The 19,144-nt window shown below is 46.1% G+C and overlaps 1 protein-coding gene across 2 annotated transcripts in view; it reads right to left on the bottom strand.

Annotated features, from left to right (window-relative positions):
• PNPLA7 (patatin like phospholipase domain containing 7) overlaps positions 1 to 19,144 on the bottom strand; it is a 133,443-nt gene that overhangs the window by 88,306 nt on the left and 25,993 nt on the right. For both annotated transcript variants that reach the window (XM_031059253.1, XM_031059255.1), the window contains exons 14-18: positions 17,528 to 17,674; positions 12,576 to 12,653; positions 11,556 to 11,761; positions 5,575 to 5,706; positions 2,212 to 2,335 (exon numbers count right to left, since the gene is read on the bottom strand). In XM_031059253.1, the coding sequence (XP_030915113.1) occupies positions 2,212 to 2,335; positions 5,575 to 5,706; positions 11,556 to 11,761; positions 12,576 to 12,653; positions 17,528 to 17,674 (687 nt within the window). The remainder of the gene's footprint in view (positions 1 to 2,211; positions 2,336 to 5,574; positions 5,707 to 11,555; positions 11,762 to 12,575; positions 12,654 to 17,527; positions 17,675 to 19,144) is intronic.

Genomic DNA, 19,144 nt, shown 5'->3' with positions numbered 1-19,144 from the left:
CTTTTCTCCTATGCAAATGACACGTGGCATTTTAAAGTTCTGACACAGAGGCAGTAAACAAAAAGCCATTGACTACAAGATTCTCTGTTTGCTTAGTGCCCACAATTAGGGGTGACACGGGAGGGTCTCAGAGGCTTCAGTGAGGATCAAAGCCACCAGTTCACCAAAAAATCAATTACCAACACCAACTGCTGCTTTCATTCCCTGCAAGCACCCAAAACCCCAATTATGTTAATGTCAGGGAAAAAAAACCCCAACCCTTCAGCAGGTTTTTAAAGGTTTATAACAGATTCCGCAGAAGGGGATAAACAAAACTTTTAAAAGCAAAAATATCGCTTTGCTAATGCCCTCTGAAATAATGCTGGCATTCTTCACAGATCCTCCCCCATGTTTGCAAAAGGCAGCCAGAGCATGGAGACACTTCCAGCAAATGGCAGAGTGAGTCAGTGGGGCTGGGAGCTGTGGGCAGGAAGGAGATGACAACGTCCACAGAGTCACTGAAGTCTCCAACGTGATTCATGTCACAGTGTGGATGCAAAACAGGGACTTGTGCTTTAGGCACAAACTGCACGGGTATTTCTGCACCCCTGCCTGGGCACTCACAGCAAACAAGGCCCTGCTACAGCAAACACAGCCCAGTCCTTCCACCAACCCTCCTCCTTCCTGCCCAGAGAAACAGCTGGGCCAGCCTGGGAAAACCTGCACAGAAAGGTGGAATTTAGGCCATTTCATAGAAACACTGAATTGTAAAAAAGCTTGGGTGGGAAAGGACCTGAAAGCCCATCCAGTGCCACCCCTGCCATGGGCAGGGACACCTTCCATTGTCCCAGGGTGCTCCATCCAACCTGGCCTGGGACACTTCCAGGGATGCAGGAGCAGCCACAGCTTCTCTGGGCACCCTGTGCCAGGGCCTGCCCACCCTCTGAGCACCATATGCTGCCCTGTCACTCAAAACTGCTCTCAGAAAGTAGAACAGGTCTGTTTTTAACCTGGGAACTCTGCAAAACTCCAGGAGCTTGACAGTGAAAAGCTGCAGAACACCACAGGCAGAGGAAAGCAGGAAAATGCCTGGATGTGACACTGACAATCCCTTCTTCACACCCCAAAAGGCTTCACACCACTGTGATTAGTCACAAAAGATGTCAGCTTTAGTTCCTGTCAAACCACGTCATTTTACCTTTAATGAAGTATCCCAAAGAAAGGAAAAAAACAAATAAAATTTGTGTTAGAAGCACATTCCAGCATGGGCCTGCTTCTCCAAACACAATCCCACTGAGTGTGGGAAGAGATCCCTAAACCCTGTGCATGTGGAAATATCAAATATGGGGCAAGCAGCAGCCCAGCCCAGCCCTGCCTCTGCTGGGAGCACCACCAGAACTGCCTCATGGACCCCAGAGACAAAATTTTGGATCAGCTCTCTAAGAGGAGCCTCAGACTCCTGCTTCCCCTTCATTCCTATAAAAAGGAATTTCTTCCCATAGAACTAATCCCAATTCACACGGCTGCAGAGCTATGCTAATTCTGCCTATAAACAGATACATTTTCAGTGCTTAGTTTTCAGCTCAGAAAGCAGAAAAGGGCCTGAACAACAAGCTCAGAACTTCAGAAATCTTCTGATTTTAAATATAAAAATCAAACAAGCCACGCATATTTATGACTCCTATTTCTGGTGTTAGGTCTGAGAAACAAAACTAGGTCTGAGAAACAAAAAACGAACATAAGAGAGAAATTAAATAGGGATAAATACTACAATTTTGAAATGAACAGTTGCTTTAATAGCTATAATAATTACACACTCCCTGAAAAATCTGACAAAGCTCTGAAGTCAGCTCTGCTAACTCTGAGAGGGTGGACCAGACACTTCCAGGGCGGGGCTCATCCAAACTGACTCCTCCTATGGCACTGAATTTATTCAAATCCCCAGTTAGTGCACATTCCTGCAATTATTCCAGCCCTAATTTAACAGGCTGGAATAGGAAAGGGGAGGAAAGTAACCCATGGCACAGAGGAGCACTGGGCAGGACACAACCTTTTTTGGGTTTATCTTTCTTTTCAACCCCATTCGCCAACCGCTATAAAAACTTGCCAGGCTGAAAGAAATGTCCTGTATTTTCAACTTTGGAAGTCCTAAAGCTGCCCAGGGGATGGGAGCAGGACTGAGTGTGTTTGGCATGGAGCAAAGCCCCTTTCCCAGGGACAGGCCCCTCTCACCACTCCGATGAGGTCCCCCCGGCCGTACTCCCCGGTCAGGTGCTTCTTGCCGTCGTCCATGCGCAGCACGGAGCGCAGGCGGCCGTTCAGCACGATGTACGTGCAGTCGGACTTGTCCCCCTGCCTGCAGGGAGAGCAACAACAACAGCATCAAGGGAGGCACAGTCTGAACAACAACAAGCACCAAGGGGTGGCACAGTCTGAACAACAACAGCATCAAGGGATGGCACAGTCTGACTTGTCTCCCTGTAGGAGCGTCGGGGGGTAGGATGGTCGGGACAGACAGAGACGAGAGATCTCTGAGCCAGGTCTGGAACTTGGGGTTTATTGCAAAGGGCCTGGGTGCAGGGCCCTGCTGGGAGCTGCCAGCCACAGCTCAGAGCAGGCTGAGAGAAGAGAGGGGGAGAGAGGATGAGAGGGTAAGAGAGTAAGAGGGTAAGAGAGCAAAAGCGTAAGAGAGCGAGGTTCCCGTTACAATACAATAAATCTTCTTCTGTGCTGAATATTCTGATCCTCCCTAACCAATCCAGTACAAGATACAAATCCTACAGCATTTCCATACAGCCTATAAGAATCATTACATTGCCATACTGTGCTACATTTTAAACCCTAAAAACTCCTCTTTGGGCCCCTCCTGCCAAGCTAGCAGGGTCTGCTCTGACCCTTGGGCCTGTCTGCCAGCAGAGGGTGTTGTTCCATCAAAAGGGGATCACCTTCAGCTGGCCACACCATTATTTTCCAGTTGTTCAGTAACTAAGGGATCTCAAAGCTTGCTTTCATTTCAATGTCTCTTATAGTTTCTATATTCTCAAAATCTTTTGCCAGGCTATCATATTTATAAGGCTTTCCTGTTTCATCTTCCCCAACATCTCCCTGCCTGCAGGGAGAACCAGCATCAAGGAATGGCACAGTCACATTTGTCCCCCTGCCTGCAGGGAGAACAACCAACAACCAGCACCAAGGAATGGCACCACATTTCTCTTCACAGAGAAAATTACAATTCTTCCCAAGAAAATTTCTGGGTTTCACATTCTCTGAACCTCAGCGAAAGGGAAAACAATTCTTAACTTATTTGCTGTGCCTGTGTTGTGCCAAAGTTGAATGCAATATGGAGACTGTTTACCCAGAGTGAGGGTGTTTTGGTTCCTTGGCCTATCAGGGCTGTCCTATGGTGAAGTTATGATGCTTGTATCCCCATCAATGTGTTCTGTTTATGCTGGATATTATGTTCTGTGCCTTCAAGACCAGCTCTGAAGAGCGAATGGTTTGTTTTGGTTTTGCTGTCAGCCGCTCCCCCAGGGCTGGTGGGACACACAGACAGGGCAGTACATGGTGCTGCTTTTGCTTTTTGCTTCTGCTTTGCTCCTGCTTTGCTCTTGCTTTTTGTTTCTGCTCATTAGTTAGTTTAGCTAAGCAGTCCAAATTTCTTCCTGGACTGTTTCTCCTTTCCCTTTTTTGGAATCACTCAAACCTGCTCCGGACTGGGACCTGGGAACACCGAGAGTTTGCACCTTGTGGCTGCAGCAGCTGCCCCAGCACAGGAGGGACTGATAACAGAGCGACCACCCCCAAGAGAGACTTTCTGAATTTGTCATCTTTTTCAGAGTGGTGTCATCTGGTATTGTTCCTTTTGTGTGCTGGAGGTGCTGTGCCTGTTAAATAAACAGGTTCTTTCCACTTCTCTCCAAGGAATCCTTCCCAAACTGTTTGGGGGGAGAAGCCATGTGGGTTTGCTTTCTGAAAGAGCCCCCTTTGGAGGTTTTCTCCCAAATTTGCCAAGACAAGGGCCATGTGTGTGTCGGGACTGTGGGCTGCCAGTCACAGGACTCTGTGCAGTGGTGTGCAGTGGAGTGCTTGGCAGATTCAGTTTAGATGTAATGTAATATAGTGCAATATAATATAGAATAATATAGTATAATAAAGTAATTAATTAGCCTTCTGATAAGATGGAGTCAGGTGCATCATCTCTCCCTGGACAGGGGTCATCCTGTTTGATAAAGGAAGAGTCCCTGCTCAGCAAATGCATCTGGAGGTTTTGGATAAGTTGGTGGTTTTTCTCTGCCTGGGCATGGAAGATGTAGGAAAGTGTTTAATTGATATTTAATGAGCAAATGAGAAACGAAGCAGGAACTTGTTAGAAGGTGACTGGAAATGGGTTTAATGTGTAAATGCATAGGCTGTGCACAGGGACCTGAGATAAGGAGTGACAGGACAAGGAGGAATGGCTTCAAACTGAAAGAGAGTAGGGTTAGATGGGATATTGGGAAGGGATTGTTCCCTGGCAGGGTGGGCAGGCCCTGGCACAGGGTGCCCAGAGCAGCTGGGGCTGCCCCTGGATCCCTGGCAGTGCCCAAGGCCAGGCTGGGCAGGGCTGGGAGCAGCCTGGGACAGTGGGAGGTGTCCCTGGATGAGCTTTAAGGTCCTTTCCAACCCCGGCCAGTGTAGGGTTCCATGCTAGGGCTGGCAGGGGATGACCAGAGGGTGAGCAGGCCCCAGGGGACACCACAGGTTCATTGTTGGCTACTCAGGAGCTCATTCCCACTGCAAGGTCAATGTGGATGTGCAGAGGAATTCTGCAGGTCAAAGAGCAAGAGCCACAAGTGGCTCCAGATTTGGTGCCAACATCTTTGTCTACCAAGAACAATTAGGAGTGCTGCTGGGAATGTCACACTTCTGGTGGTGGAGTTAAAACAAATGCAAGGAATTTCAGAAGATTTTAACAAGATATTGACAGCCAGGAGTGTTTTGATGTACAGAGTAATCCAAAACTTCCATTGGCATTGGTGCTTCAGGTATGGTTGTGAAAATTACAATTATACAGATCATATTCTAATTAGACTGTTACTCTCCCACCACTGCAGCAACCACATAATAGCTCAATTGCATCCTAGTACATATCCGTAAAACTAAGTTTTCCCAAGGTACCTTTTGCCCCTTAAACACAAAATTCCTATTTTCAATTTACTGCTGAATAAGCCTAACTGAATTACCTTTGAGTTTTGCTGTTTGTTTCACAAAGGCTGAAAACCTCTGAGCAATAGATCTTCATGCCCTCAACAATGCAGAAACCACCACCAGAACATGGAACTGTGTCTTAATCAATTACATCACTTAAAAAGCTTGCCAAAACAACAGAAAATATGAGGAATTGTATAAAGTAATTTAGCAACATGTAGAGACAAGAGATTGAAGCAATGTTGAAGGTACTGCAGAAAGAAAATAATCTCAAAATAGGCAAACAAATAAGCCAAATGGAATAGTTGATAAATACAGCCTGAGGTCCTCAATTTACACATCCCCAAGGGAGCACAGCTCATGAAGTAGGAGAATTCCAACAAACACACAATTTTGTCCACATCTCACCTGTAAACAGCTCGTCCAGCCTCCACCTCCATCCAGTCCAGGGCGAAGTCAATCTGCCTGACAAAGGGGGACATTCTCTTCACAACACTGTGGGCCACCCCCAGCACCACACTGGGCTGCTCCCTCATGATCCTGAGGAAAAAACCAAAGAGTTACTGAACCTCCCCACAACAGGAACAGCTGCCCACAGGCACCACATCCCAGTGCAGCTGGGCAGGAATTGCCAGCCCTGCCACCACCACTCTCACCAGGCACTCTGACCAAACAGGGGCTGCCCAGCTTCAACTCAGCCCGAATGAAATGGCACTCACTGTCCTAGGAGCAGGATGCCAGTCCTGCTGTCTGCCCCAATTCCCTCTCCCAGTGCAGCAGGATGGACAGAAGCCATGTGAGCTCTTGTGTATGAGCCACCCTCCTCATTTTCCCCTCACAGACTCAGGGAAATGTTCATCCTGTCCTCAGCATCTTCCCTCCCTGCTGCTCTGCCCATCTCAGTCTCTTGCTCGTGCTCAGTTTCCCCCACATATCACATCAGAATCTTTTTATATGTAAAGTCTGAGGTGCTTAAAAATAAAACACCTGCTCTGCATTTCAAATATTCCCTTTTTCCTCTTGCAAAGACCACAAAGAGCTGAAATATCTTCTATTAAAGCTCCCCATCTTCACACTGAATGTTTTTAGTCATGCTTAAAAGTCTCTAATAATAAAGACACCATGTAATTCAGTATGTTCCTCAAACTGAAAAGGTTGCGCCAGGACAACCTCAAACTCCACAGTGACTGTGAGGCCTAGCAAAAATCACTCTCACAGACACCTGGGAATTGCTCAGGAATGTCTAATTTCTACTTCTTTTTAGACTGAGGCTTACTTCACCCTGTCACTGTGGGAGTGAGCACTCAAATACCTCCTGAAGCACTCCCAGGAGTGAATGGATCACACACATGTCAGGCTGTTCTGCCTGGTAGGGCAGCTTGTCTTCCCTGTGCAGAATCAAGGGCAGACTGCTAAGAAATAATTATTTCACAAAAAAGAAATAACATCTCACAAAGAAGCCGATTTGTGTCTGCAGCCCCAGCATGAGAAGTGCACACAGAAAGGTGAGGGAGCTGCATGAAACCTGCTCATGGACAAGCAGGATCCTCCAAGCCCCAGTGTCCAGCCTGGCCTTGGGCACTGCCAGGGATCCAGGGGCAGCCACAGCTGCTCTGGGCACCCTGTGCCAGGGCCTGCCCACCCTCACAGGGAACAATTCCCAATTCCCAATATCCCATCCATCCCTGCCCTCTGGCAGTGGAAGCCATTCCCTGTGTCCTGGCACTCCAGACCTCTGTAAATTGTCTCTCCATGTTTCTTGCCAGCCCCTCCAGGCCCTGCAAGGCCACACTGAGGTCCCCCCAAAGCTTCTCCTGTCCAGGTGAACAATCCCAGCTGTGCCAGCCTCTCCTCCCAGCAGAGCTGCCCCATCCTCTGATCCCCCTGGAGCCTCCTCTGGATCTCTGCAGCAGCTCCAGCTCCTCCCTGTGCTGGGCCAGGGCTGGGGCAGCTCTGCAGGTGGGGTCTCACCTGAGCCCAGGGCACAGGGGCACAATCCCCCTGCCCTGCTGCCCACGCTGGCTCAGCCCAGGGCTCAGGGCTGGGGCAGCTCCAGCTCTCACCCCCAGCACCCCCAGCTCCCTCTCCAGGGCTGCTCCAGCTGCAGGAATGTCAAGAATGTCTAATTTCTCCTTCTTTTTAGACTGAAGACTACTTCATCCTTCACCTGAAACCTCCTGAGGTTCCTTGTTGGGTTTTCTGCATCCATGTTCCCTTCACAAGGAAGGTGCCAGATTGGTAAGAAAATCTCCTTTCTGTGCTCTCTCTGAGCACAAATCACATCAGCTGTGTATCTAACCTCACCCCTAAACAACTGAGGGAGAGAGAAAGGTGTGGAAGGAGCACTGCCACTCCTTGTTCCCTAACTGGATTACAGCTCCTGTGGACCACTGCAGCCCTGCAGAATCACAGAAAGCCCAAGCAGAGATCCACAGTCCAAGACTGTGACAACAAAAGCAGACTCCCCAGGAGCTCTGCACTGCCTGGATGGGGCTCAGAACCTGCCCTGGAGTCTCTCCAACACCAGGACTCTTCCTCACTGGTGCCACTGCTGCAGCCAGAGCCCCAGAGCTGCAGGGACTGTGGGACAGTGCAGCACACAGGGAGCTTCCCATGGGTACTGCTCTCCTCACCCAGAGCTCCAGTTACTACTTCTGCAATAATGAAGCCTAAAATTTCAGTCAAAAGCCCTGGAATTGAAAGAACAGAGATCCACAGGCACATATCCCTATTTAATGTTGAACTCACCCCACTCACATTCCTGCACTTGAATGTCTACATGGTAAATTAAACTGAACACTGGCTCTTACATTTACAACACTTAAAGATCCAGCAGCAAACACCATTACCAAAAAGCAGGACAGCTTTTCTCTTCTCTGGCCCTGATTTTTCCATGCCATCCCACCATCCTGACCAAGACACCAACAGACACATGGAAAACACCCAGTCCTACCCCCCTTCTCAGCAGATTCAAAAGTTAAATAAAGCCCCTAAAAAATCCTGGATGGTTTAGCTCATTGGTTTTACTCCACATGCTTATTTAACCCTCAAAGTCTCTTCCCACACAGGCTGTCTGCTGTCATCAATAAAAGCCATTTACTCTTTTCCTCCCTCATAATATATCTCTTAATACTTAATGCATCCAAAATGCAAACTAACAGGCTTCTTTTATTTCCACCTGGAGTTCTCTCATGTCCCTCAGTTCCATGCAGCTTCTACATGAGAATTAACACGGAAGGTGACACCCACCCTTATGCAGGAGAAGAGAAAAGAGGTTTTTTTCCCCCCATTATCAGCCCAGTTTCCTTCCTCTCACGTGGGCATTCACATCCCTGCTCTTCTGTTTGGCACATGCCTGGTACTGGAAAAATTAAAATCCAAAGCTCTGCACTACAGAGGTTTCTGAAGGGACTTTGAGGATTCTTTACTAGAAAGCTCACCAAGTGTAACAATAAGGCCTAAGTAGTTTCTGTGAAAGTCTGGAGCTTCTGCAGATATTCTTGGGGATGTGGCTGTGATGGGATTTTCAGCTTAGCTGGCAAGACCAAATAAAAATCAAAGCTTTCCTGCTTCTCTGGCAAGTGCATATGATTAAACCTCCAAAGTGTGAAATTTACAGAAGCAGAAAATGTAAGAGAGCCACTGGTAGCACAGATCCTGAATTTATTCCCCCAGGAGATCCTGGTGACAACTTGATTCCTGTTTTCCAGGAGCTGCACACTGAGAGCACTGCAGGCACATCCCATGGAATCAGCTCTGCATTCAGCACAGCACCAGCCTGTGCCAGCCCTGGGCCTGCACTCTGCACCTACAGCCAGCAGCACAAAAAAGGCTCCTGCCCTGGAGTTTCATGGGAAGGATTTAATCCAACACTCAATTCTCCACCCCGAGCTCCTTCCATTGCTGCGCTCTTTGCCTCGTGACAGCCACTGACCACTTTCTGCTTCACCCTCTCATTAATTATTGAGAAAAAACACAGAGTGTTAAAGGGCAGCAGAGAGGAAAAGAGGAAACACATCTGACAGGTAAAGAAGAATGAAATTTTGGAGAATAACAGGAGTTCTTGTCAAATTTCACCTAGTCTGTAAGCTAAGAGAAAAATGAACAAATTAAGACAAAAATAATTCCTCTGAGATTCCAGGCAAAGGAGAAAGCTGAACATTGTGGAACTATGAACATAGAATTTACATTAAAATGGCAAAAAAGAACTACATCCTATTTTATTAACAAGTTTTTCTTTCTCATGGAATTCAAAGCAAAAATGAACCAATAGAAGAAATCTGATGCTTTTCAAAGCCCTTCTCCAATGCCACTTTTAAATATGGGCCCAGAAGTGCCACAAAGCCTGGGCTTCAGGACAAATTGTGAAGATGAAATGCTGGAATATCACAGAGCTTGTAAAATGGAGAGAACAGATAATAGACTTTAAAGGAGAAAAAGAAAGATTTGGAAAGGACCCAAAAATAATGATGAGGTGATACACTGATGGGTCCTGATCTCTGACTGGTAAGGGGTTAATGGGAGCAGAAAGGTAAGCTGGAATTAACAGGAGGTAATTCAGTCCTTGAGAGGGAAAAGAAATCTCAGGAAAATGAGCTTCAGTAAATGAGAGAGAATCCAGCCCTGAGTAGCAAAAAAAAAACAAGGAAAAAAAAAAAAGAGGAATAGGTGGAATCTGCCTGGCTGGCTGAGACAACATAATGAAATTTGAAGCCAGAAACAAGCAGGAAAACAACAGCAGGAAAAGACAGAGAGAAAAAGTGGCTGTTTAGGAGAAATAGCCTGGAACCACATGGAATGGCACAAGTGGGAAGCATCTCTCAGAAATTAGGCCAAAGAATTGACAACCACCTCAGAGCCAGGGAAAAACACAGCTCATCAACAAGCACCTGCTGAGCACAGCAGGTTCAGCTCCACAGCCACACAGCCTCTGCCTGGGGTGGGAAAACCAAAATCCCACAATGAGGATGCTGGGGTAGAGCTAGTCAGGAATACAAACAACAACAATTGTTTAGAAAGGAGAAGTTGTGCAGAGATGGACATCACAGGGGCCAACAAACACAACCACTCTCCAGAAGTGCTCTGTGCAACTCAGGACTCATGGAACGTTCCAGAAGCTGGAAAAGGAGATTAGGAAAGGAAATCGTGCATTAGACACAAATGATGTGTGTGAACTAATTCTAAGTCTAAATGACAAGATCACAGAATAAATCAAGGGCATTAATCATTATTATTGGCAACAAGGCTAACCACAGCCATCATACTGCATTTTTAATTACCTGTATTCCCCTTTAAGCATTAAGTCCCAAGGCAGGTGCTACTTCCAAGCTCCAGGAAGGAACCTGTCTTGCACAGGGGAATTATTCTTTAACCTGTTCTATTAGTGAGCATTAAAACCCCACAGTTACACCCACAACAATCACTCATAACACACTCAATTCCCTGGCTCTGTCTGGGAACAGAACTGGGGAGGTTTTCCAGCAAAAAGGAATAATTAATCCAAGACAAAGGGCCTGGCAAAGCAGCAATTAACCAAGCAAAGTGCAGGCTCTGGGCAGACTTTTTTATTTGAATTATGAAGTATATGAAACTTGGGCCATAATTCCCACCCCACTGGGTTAAGTGCTCTATAGGCCTTGAACAAAGATTTTTTCTAAGCCATTTAATATTGTCATGTTCCCTGAATTGCTCCTTGCTGGAGTTAAACCACCTGGACAGAGGGACCACAGCTCACCCACACACCTGAACCCACCCCATAAAAACATGGCTTGCTGTGGGATGCACCTGCAGCAGCACAAACATCCAACACTGGGATTAAAATCATGGGAAAAGACCTCCAAGGTCATCAGGTCCAAGCTTTAACTGAATACCTCCAGGCCCACTAAACCTTATCACAAAGTGCCACATCTTGGGTGTTCACAGGTTTTTTGAACACCTCCAGGGACAGTGACTCCACACTGCCAGAGCAGCCTGTTCAGATGTCCAACCACTCTTCCAGTGAATAAATTTTCCCAAAAATCCAACTTGAACCTCCCCTGGTCATTCCCTCTGCTCCTGTCCCTGTTCCCTGGAGCAGAGCCTGACTCCCCCGGCTGTCCCCTCCTGTCAGGAGCTGTGCAGAGCCACAAGATCCCTCCTGTGCCTCCTTTTCTCCAGGCTGAGCCCCTTCCCAGCTCCCTCAGCCTCTCCTGGGGCTCCAGCCCCTCCATGTCCTTCTTGCACTGAGTGGTCCAAAATCAACCCCAGGATTTGATGAGTGCCCCCCCCCCATAAGCACCCAGCACAGGGGGACAGTCGCTCCGCTGGTCCTTTGTTCAAAAAAGTAATAAAAATTCTAAAAAATACTTAAAAAACCCCAGATCCATGTATGTTTGAGTGGCAGAACTCACTCATAGAAATGGGACTTGGAGATGGAGAGGAAGCTGCAGTCTCTGTTGGCCTTGATGGTGAAGATGAGGGGCTCCCCAGTGAGCACAGCGAGCTGGCCCACCAGCTCCCCAGGGTGGGTGATGAAGAGGCAGGTGTCCTCCTCAGAGTCAATCTTCCTCTGGTACACATGGAGCATCCCAGAGACCACAAAGCAAACATTGACATCCTGGAGCAAACGGGAGAGAAAAATAAAACAAAATAAAAAAAGAGCTCAATAAAAATCCCCCCCCCAGATTTGAAAAGCAATTATCCCAGTGACAGAGCTATCATGACCAATCTGTTTCCCAGAAAGCTCCCCCATAGCTTTTGAACAATTAGGTGGTAAAATAAGATACAATAGTGAATTATTAAAAGCAGGGTATGAATATTTAAAACTAAGCAGGCACAATATTGAAAAATGCATTTCTCTTTGGGTGGTTATGAAGAATGAAGGCTGCATCTTGAGATATCAAGGAATAACAACAGAACTGGGAGAGGAGGAGATAGTGGGGAATCACAGCTGCAGGATGAGGGGCATGGCAGGTCAGCAGAGCAGAGCCCAGCAGTGCAACTGGAGCTGCCCATCATCTGCTTTGCTTAAGCTCCTCTATTTACACAGGATTATTATAAATGAAGCTTGTTATATCCTAAACACACTCTGCTAACAACAAATAATGCTGGATTGGTTTTCTATGAGGGCTTTACTGCCACTGAGTGGCATCATAAAAGCCCAAAGTGCAGGTGTGAGAGAAGGCTTCCCAGTCCCCACAGCTCTGAGGAAGGATGAAGGATGACCCCACAGCTTCCCATGAGATCCATCAGAGCTGACAACACCCAGAGTCCCACCCTGGCTGTGCTGCAGCCCAGTCCTGTGAGCGGGAAGGCCCAGAGCTGGGGGGCTTCACCTCCAGAAGAGGTGGCTTGGGAGGGGACAGGTGGGAGTGTTTTATTGCCATGGATGTGTATAAACACAGAGTGAGCACAGAGTGAGCCAGACTCACCTGATCTCCCTGCCTGGACAGCACAGTGCCAGCAGTGACCTGGTGCAGTGTCACTTTGCCATTCAGCAAGGCAGGATTCTGGAGAAGAAAGGGGTGGAGGTACAATTTACTGCTCTGTGCACAGGTAAAGGTCCCAGAATGTGAGGAACTACCCAAACAAAGTAAGAATAACAGTTAAGACCACGTACAAGTACTTGAATCTCTTTAAAATATGACATCTATTTTTACAATTCTCTACCCACCCAATATTTCTTCCAGAAGAGAAAAAAAGGTATGATTTAATTGATTCATTAAGGTGTGATTTAATTGATCCATTTGAATTGATCACACTTGGATTCTTAAGGATTTTCTATTCATCAATTTCCCCCCCAGACTCTTTAAGGGTCTTTAATGAAAAGAGATCTGTATCAGCTGGCATGAAAACCATGAAACATCAAGTTACTTTCAAAGGAAGGTGAAGCTAGAGGAGATTCTCTGTATCATGGAGTACCAGCACAGGATAATCCAGCACTGGCTCTGTCCCAGGCCAGCCCTGGGCACACAGCTCAGCTGTGCTCTACCTGCAGAGCACATTTTCACACACACTGTCCAACAAAAGCTCCCCCAAGCTCATCAACTCCCGGACTCAGGCACACAAAAGTGGGAATTTCTCTCCCAGCTGAAAAGCACATGTGAGGAAAGGATCTTCCCAAAAGCCACCCTCAGTCCGGACCCCAATCCCTTGCAATGTCAAGGAGATGAGCTGGCTGAGCGTAAAATTTCCAAACATTGCTTTCAATATTACAATCCTGAGTGCATAACAGACACCCAAACAGGAGAGAGTTTTCTTTCCATCTCAAAGAATTGCCCACACAATTTGGGGTCCTGTGTGTAGTCAGGATCAAACCCTAATGCTTCAGGCCACCTTTGCTTTGGCATAACTTCCACTCAAACCAGCAAATCACACAGTCACAGACTGGTTTGGTTTCAAAGAGACCTTAAAGCTCATCCAGTCCAGGCAGGGACACTTTCCACTGCCCCAGGCTGCTCCAACCCCCAATGTCCAGCCTGGCCTGGGACATTTCCAGGGATCCAGGGGCAGCCACAGCTGCTCTGGGCACCCTGTGCCAGGGTCTCACCATGCTTCAAAGAATTCCTTCCTAATATTTAATGTCAGCCTGCCCTCCTTCAGCTTAAAGCCATTCCTCCTTGTCCTGTCACTCCATGCCCTCAGTCCCTCTCCAGCCTTCTTATAAATCTTCAGAAATTCAACATTTTATCAGCACCCTGAAGGGGCTGGGGCAGAAAACAAGGCTCAGTTATGAGTGCCCAGGTCAGGCTGGAGAGAGGCAGCTCAGTCCTGGCTCCCACAGGCTCCCTGAGTGCTTGGCTCTGCCTCAGAGGCAGAAGCACTAAAAGCTGCACTCACAGAAGAACCAATTGAGCATAAGAGCAGAGCACAATGTGACCCCAGTCATCAACTCCATTCCAGCAGGAAACCAGCACAGCAGAGATGTAAACACTCCACCAGTGTAATTGTTCTGCCAGGCTGGAATTTTTCTATTTTGGGGTGAAAAGAAACAGTGCAAGTGAAATAATCACAATTATTCTTTACACCTACTGCTGATAAAAAGAACATATTTTCATCAAAAATAGTTTTATTAAAGCCAATCTGTTTCATGGGAACATATCCAATGCAGAGAACCTGACAAGCACCTGTCAAAATATTTCAGTTCAGCAATAGCAACTCGACTAATTTCTATAATGTTTTTTCTATATTTAGACATTTATGGTTGTATAGCATTATCTATTCTCAAAGCCAAAGTTGTAACTCTGAAAGTGCCTCTCAGCAGGGGAATTCAGGCTCCCCCATGAGCTCTACTTATCAAGAGCATTTTCAGGCTGCATCAGCTCAAAAAAAAATTGCTGCCAAGATTTTCTGCATGTCTAAGACTACTTAAGTACTGGGATAGATTGTACTCAGAGCTGTGAGAGCCTCAGCATTGGAGATCTTTAAGAGCAGCTCAGCCAAAAACCTGCCAGAAATGACTTAGCAGTATCTGATTGTGCCTCAGGCATGGGAGGGACTGAGTGACCTCAGGCAGACCTTGGAATCCTCCTTTGCTGGGCAATCACTGCCCCACGAAGCCAGAAAAGAAATGACAAATGAAATCCATCCTGTCTCTCTCTCTAATGGGTGAGACCAGCAAACCCAAATTCAGCACTGCACAGCTACAGGGTTTAGGCTAAAACCTGCACTGAGCCCCCCAGCCAGGAGCTTTTAGGGAAAAGAAGGGAAATAATTACCCCAAAGAGCTCCATTTCCCAGCAAGTTTCTTCCTTTGCAGGACTGTGATAAATGATTGCAGCAGGAGACTCAACAAAGTTGGTTACAATAGCAAATTGAAGAAGCAACAGAGGTGATTGCTGAGTAACAAATTAGCAGGGGTTTACGGTAGGAAGTGAAAACACAAACCAGTTATAAACAATTAAAATACAGCAATAATTAAGTGGGACAAATAATATTTTTGTCAAAGGAAATTCCCTTGTAACTCACAAAGAAGAGATGCCCTGCAACACTGCTTATCCCTCCTCATCATAGATAAAGCTGAAAACACACAAAAACTGTAGGAGATTGAAAACCATTCATGACAGAGATCCAAGGAATTTAAGTTACTTAAAACAAAAGAAAAAAAAGAAAATTTTAATTCTGAAGTCAGATACCTAAAGGCTATTTGAAATAATGCCTCTCTTTCTAGAGACATTTATCCTCTTTCTCTGTCATATAAAAAAAACCCAACAACACAACCAAAAAAACCCCAAAGCTACCATCTGTCATCAAAACATCTCAATTTTATTCACTCTGATTGGCTGCTCTGAAAAATGACAATTTAAAATGCTTCCATCTCATTTTTTAAGAGAAGACCTTACAAGAATTCATTTTCTTTCATGTAAGCAGAGCAGCATTGAACACAAATACTTTGTACACAGATTATTTAAGATGATTCTTGCATTGCCTGTAGAAGAATCAACTTTTCTATTACTACATGGAAAAAAAATTGAGCTTTCAATTTCTGACATTTGGCCACATCCCACCAGCTTCTAATTTGCTTGTGAAAAACTAAGGTGCTTGAAAATCCTACTTTATTTCACCAGAATTAAGATCTTTATGTTACAAACTCTGCCTATTAGGAGCTGCATTTTAAGGACACTGTTGAAATCAACTTTATCTCTGAATTGCTACTTGGTAATTACTGAGAAATTTATTCTAGACTAAAAGAAAAGTGCTGTAATCAGGAGCTTCAGTAATCTTGGCATTTTTGCTTATGATCTGGTAGTTGGATCAAGAACAGAACAGATGAAGTCGTACTTTACTCCTTCTGCAACAATAATTTATTCTAAAATAGTCTGCAGCCTTTCATGAGGATATAAATGCCTGAAAAAACCTGAAAATGAACATAATGAGACAGGTAAGGCTCCTGCAGCCTGAGAGATCTCAGACCAGTGAGGATGTGGAACAGACACCTCCAGCCTCACAACTGGGAGCTGCAAGACCCTGACAGGGATTTTGAAGCTTCAGGGGGAATAATTTTGGAAGTCAGGAAGGAATGCTAAAATCTAGAAGTAAAATTTTTTCAATTCTAGCTGGTGCTGTTTGCTGACAGCTCTGAAGGCAGCGGGAGGTGCAGCAGCTGTGCCCAGCCCCTGGCAGCAGCAGCAGACTGGAATTATTGCAGAACAGGCTGGAGCAAACCAGGGATGTCTGTGGCTGACTGAGACAGATGCTGAGCTTTCCCAAACTGTCTGATTATGCACATGAACAGACACACCTCTGTAATGAAATGCAGCTGGAATGATGAAAACAATTTTCAATCCTTCTTATACCACTAAGTGTCTGGGCCTCTAGCTTGTCAGAGTGACCCCAAGAAGAGTTAAAAAGTCTCTTTTTCCCAGCCTGGCACTTGAAGAAGGAGTCAGAGCTCTTCATTTCTCAGTCTCAAGGTTGTTTATTGTTCCTTATCTATAAAATTCTTTCTCCTGTCCTGCAGAGATCCACTCAGCAAGACAGTCAGAGGCACTCTGCCTGCTCCTGGGGCAGTGTTATCTTTTTATACTAAAAACTACATGTACAATGTTTACAATTACTTTCCAATCCCTATCACCTGTGTTAGACAGTGAGCTTCTACTCTAAATCAATCCAAAAGTGCCACCATCACAGCAGAAGATGGAGGCCAAGAAGAAGAAGGAGAAAGGCTGGACACGCCCAGTTCCCTCCATCTTGCCCCCTGAACCCCCATTCTAAAAACCCCAAAATCTACTTTTTCACCCCGTGATAAATTCACTAGCATTCTACTTAATTTGTCATGGCTTGCAGATCTTCATCTAAGGTTGGTAATTTGCTCCACGGGTCACAATCAAACCCACACGTGTTTTGGGCTCTGTGCCAGGGTCTCTGAGATCCCTGGCAGGGTCTTGGCTGCTCAGGACAGACAGAGGGATGTCCTGGGTCCTGACAACCAAGGGGCTGAGCTCAGCAGGGATCAGGCGCAGCCCCTGCCATGGGCACAGGACCCAGCTGGGAGATGCTGCCAGTGCCCCTGGGAAAGCACAGGGACAATTCCAAACCCAAACAACTCCCTGGGATGCAGTGCCACCAGGATTCATGGGTTCAGCAATCACCTGGACCTTTAGATAACTTCCCACAGTCATGAGGGGCAGGAATTGCACATGTGCTGCTTGCAGGGCTAACTGCACAGAGAGGGGAGATTCATCCTCTGCATTCCAGCCTGGTCTGTTGAAATGGCAGAATAATTCAAATTTATTTCAACCCCTCTAATGACTTCAACAGGCTGTTGAGTAAAACATCCAGCCCATCTCCATCCAGCACACAGAGGGGACAAATCCACTTTTCAGTTCCTGGCAGAAGGAAATGAAAAGCAGAAGCAAGGCCAGTTCCCCTTGCAATAACTCACATCAAGTTTCATCAGGGCTGAGAAGTCTTTCTTTGCTGCTTCCACGATGGCATCAATGTGTTTGCTGTTACAGGAGTCCTGCACAGCACTGTAATGGAAAACTGCTGAAGGAGTTTCTGTCACTGTCACTGTCTTCTTCAATATCGACTGCAAAGAGAAGGAACACATCAAGGATCAGGTTAAACATCAAAACTGGCACCTACCAAAACTGGCCTTTATCCTCTGCATTCTCTACCAACCACAACTGGTGGTCTGAAAAAGAAAGAAATCTAGGTTTCCAAAAAAGAAAAGCTTCCTAACTTCATTATCCCTGCATTTTTCTGCACAGCCTGACACTTGAATCAAACAAAGTTACTCATCACAGCTTGTGAAAGGGAAGGAATGAGAGACTTCACAAACTGGGCTGCTGCCAGCTTGATGGAACTAAAACTTTAACAACCCTCTACACAAACATGGAGGAAAAGATAAAATGCCTGTCAACGTCACAGTGAGCAACACTTTCATTCCACATTTTAAGGTGCAGGTTTCTAATTCAAGAGGGGGTTTGTGCTCTTGACTTCCAGGTCACTATTTGTAATAAGCAGACCACAAAAATAAAAACAGATTTCTAAATAATGACTGGAAACCTACAGCTGATACAAGGTTTTAATTCCTTGCTGTAAAGGACCAAACAGAGCATGGTCTGACAAATCCAAATAATCCATTTCATGAGTCAGGGGAAGAAAATACATTAAAAGTTGCAGCAGTGGTTTCCCATCGCTCACCAAGGAAATCTCCACAGAATTTTAAGCTGTGCAATAAAATGACTTGATGGCCATTAACATCTACTGAAACACCCATAAGTTAAAAAACAATAACACAAAAACATTCAAGGCCAGGTTGGGTGGTGTAGAGAAGGTGTCCCTGGCCATGGCAGGGGATTAGACCAGCTGGGCTTCAGAGGTCCCTTCCAACCCAAACCAATAAATGCAAATATCCCAACTCACAGAGAGCCACAAGGGCAGCGTTTTGCAGGCAGGAAGAAAACCTTTACATGACTGCAAGCAGGAGGAGGTGAGGAAGGGCAGGGCAGGAAGTATCACCAGCTGGGGGCTATGTACAAATCACCAACAGGACAGGACTGCTGGGAATATGTCTTGAGCTGTCGTATTTTCCAGCATCAGTCTCATTACGTAGTTATGACAATGGGAAGATGCCAGCAGCTCACATCCCAGGCAGCAGACCAGGAATTTAATGTTACAACTTGTTGTAGTGTGTTTTTATCTTTTATAATGGTTTTGTCTTTGTATCTCCTCATTTTCCCCAAATGGTTTACCCCAAATTGTATCCCCTCCCTCTACCTGCATAATTCCTTTCCTTTGCTGAGATCATCCCCAAATCCCCACCCTGGCTCTCTGTCAATCACTCAGCATCCCATCCCCTCCATCTACAACTTTCAGTCCAGGACATGGAGCGATCAGCCAAAGGCCAGGGGTCAGCCCCTCAAGTGTTTCTCCATATCCTGTCCTAAATGTCCACTTCCCAGTATCCACACCTTAATTTTTCTTATTGGTCAGTACAATGTTATCTACTTTAGGTTTCCACCTCCCTTTAAATGTAACCTTGGCACCTTTCCCT

This window comes from Geospiza fortis, unplaced genomic scaffold (assembly GCF_000277835.1).
Source record: "Geospiza fortis unplaced genomic scaffold, GeoFor_1.0 scaffold85, whole genome shotgun sequence".
NCBI lineage: Eukaryota > Metazoa > Chordata > Aves > Passeriformes > Thraupidae > Geospiza > Geospiza fortis.
This window is presented reverse-complemented; position numbering and strand designations above follow the sequence as displayed.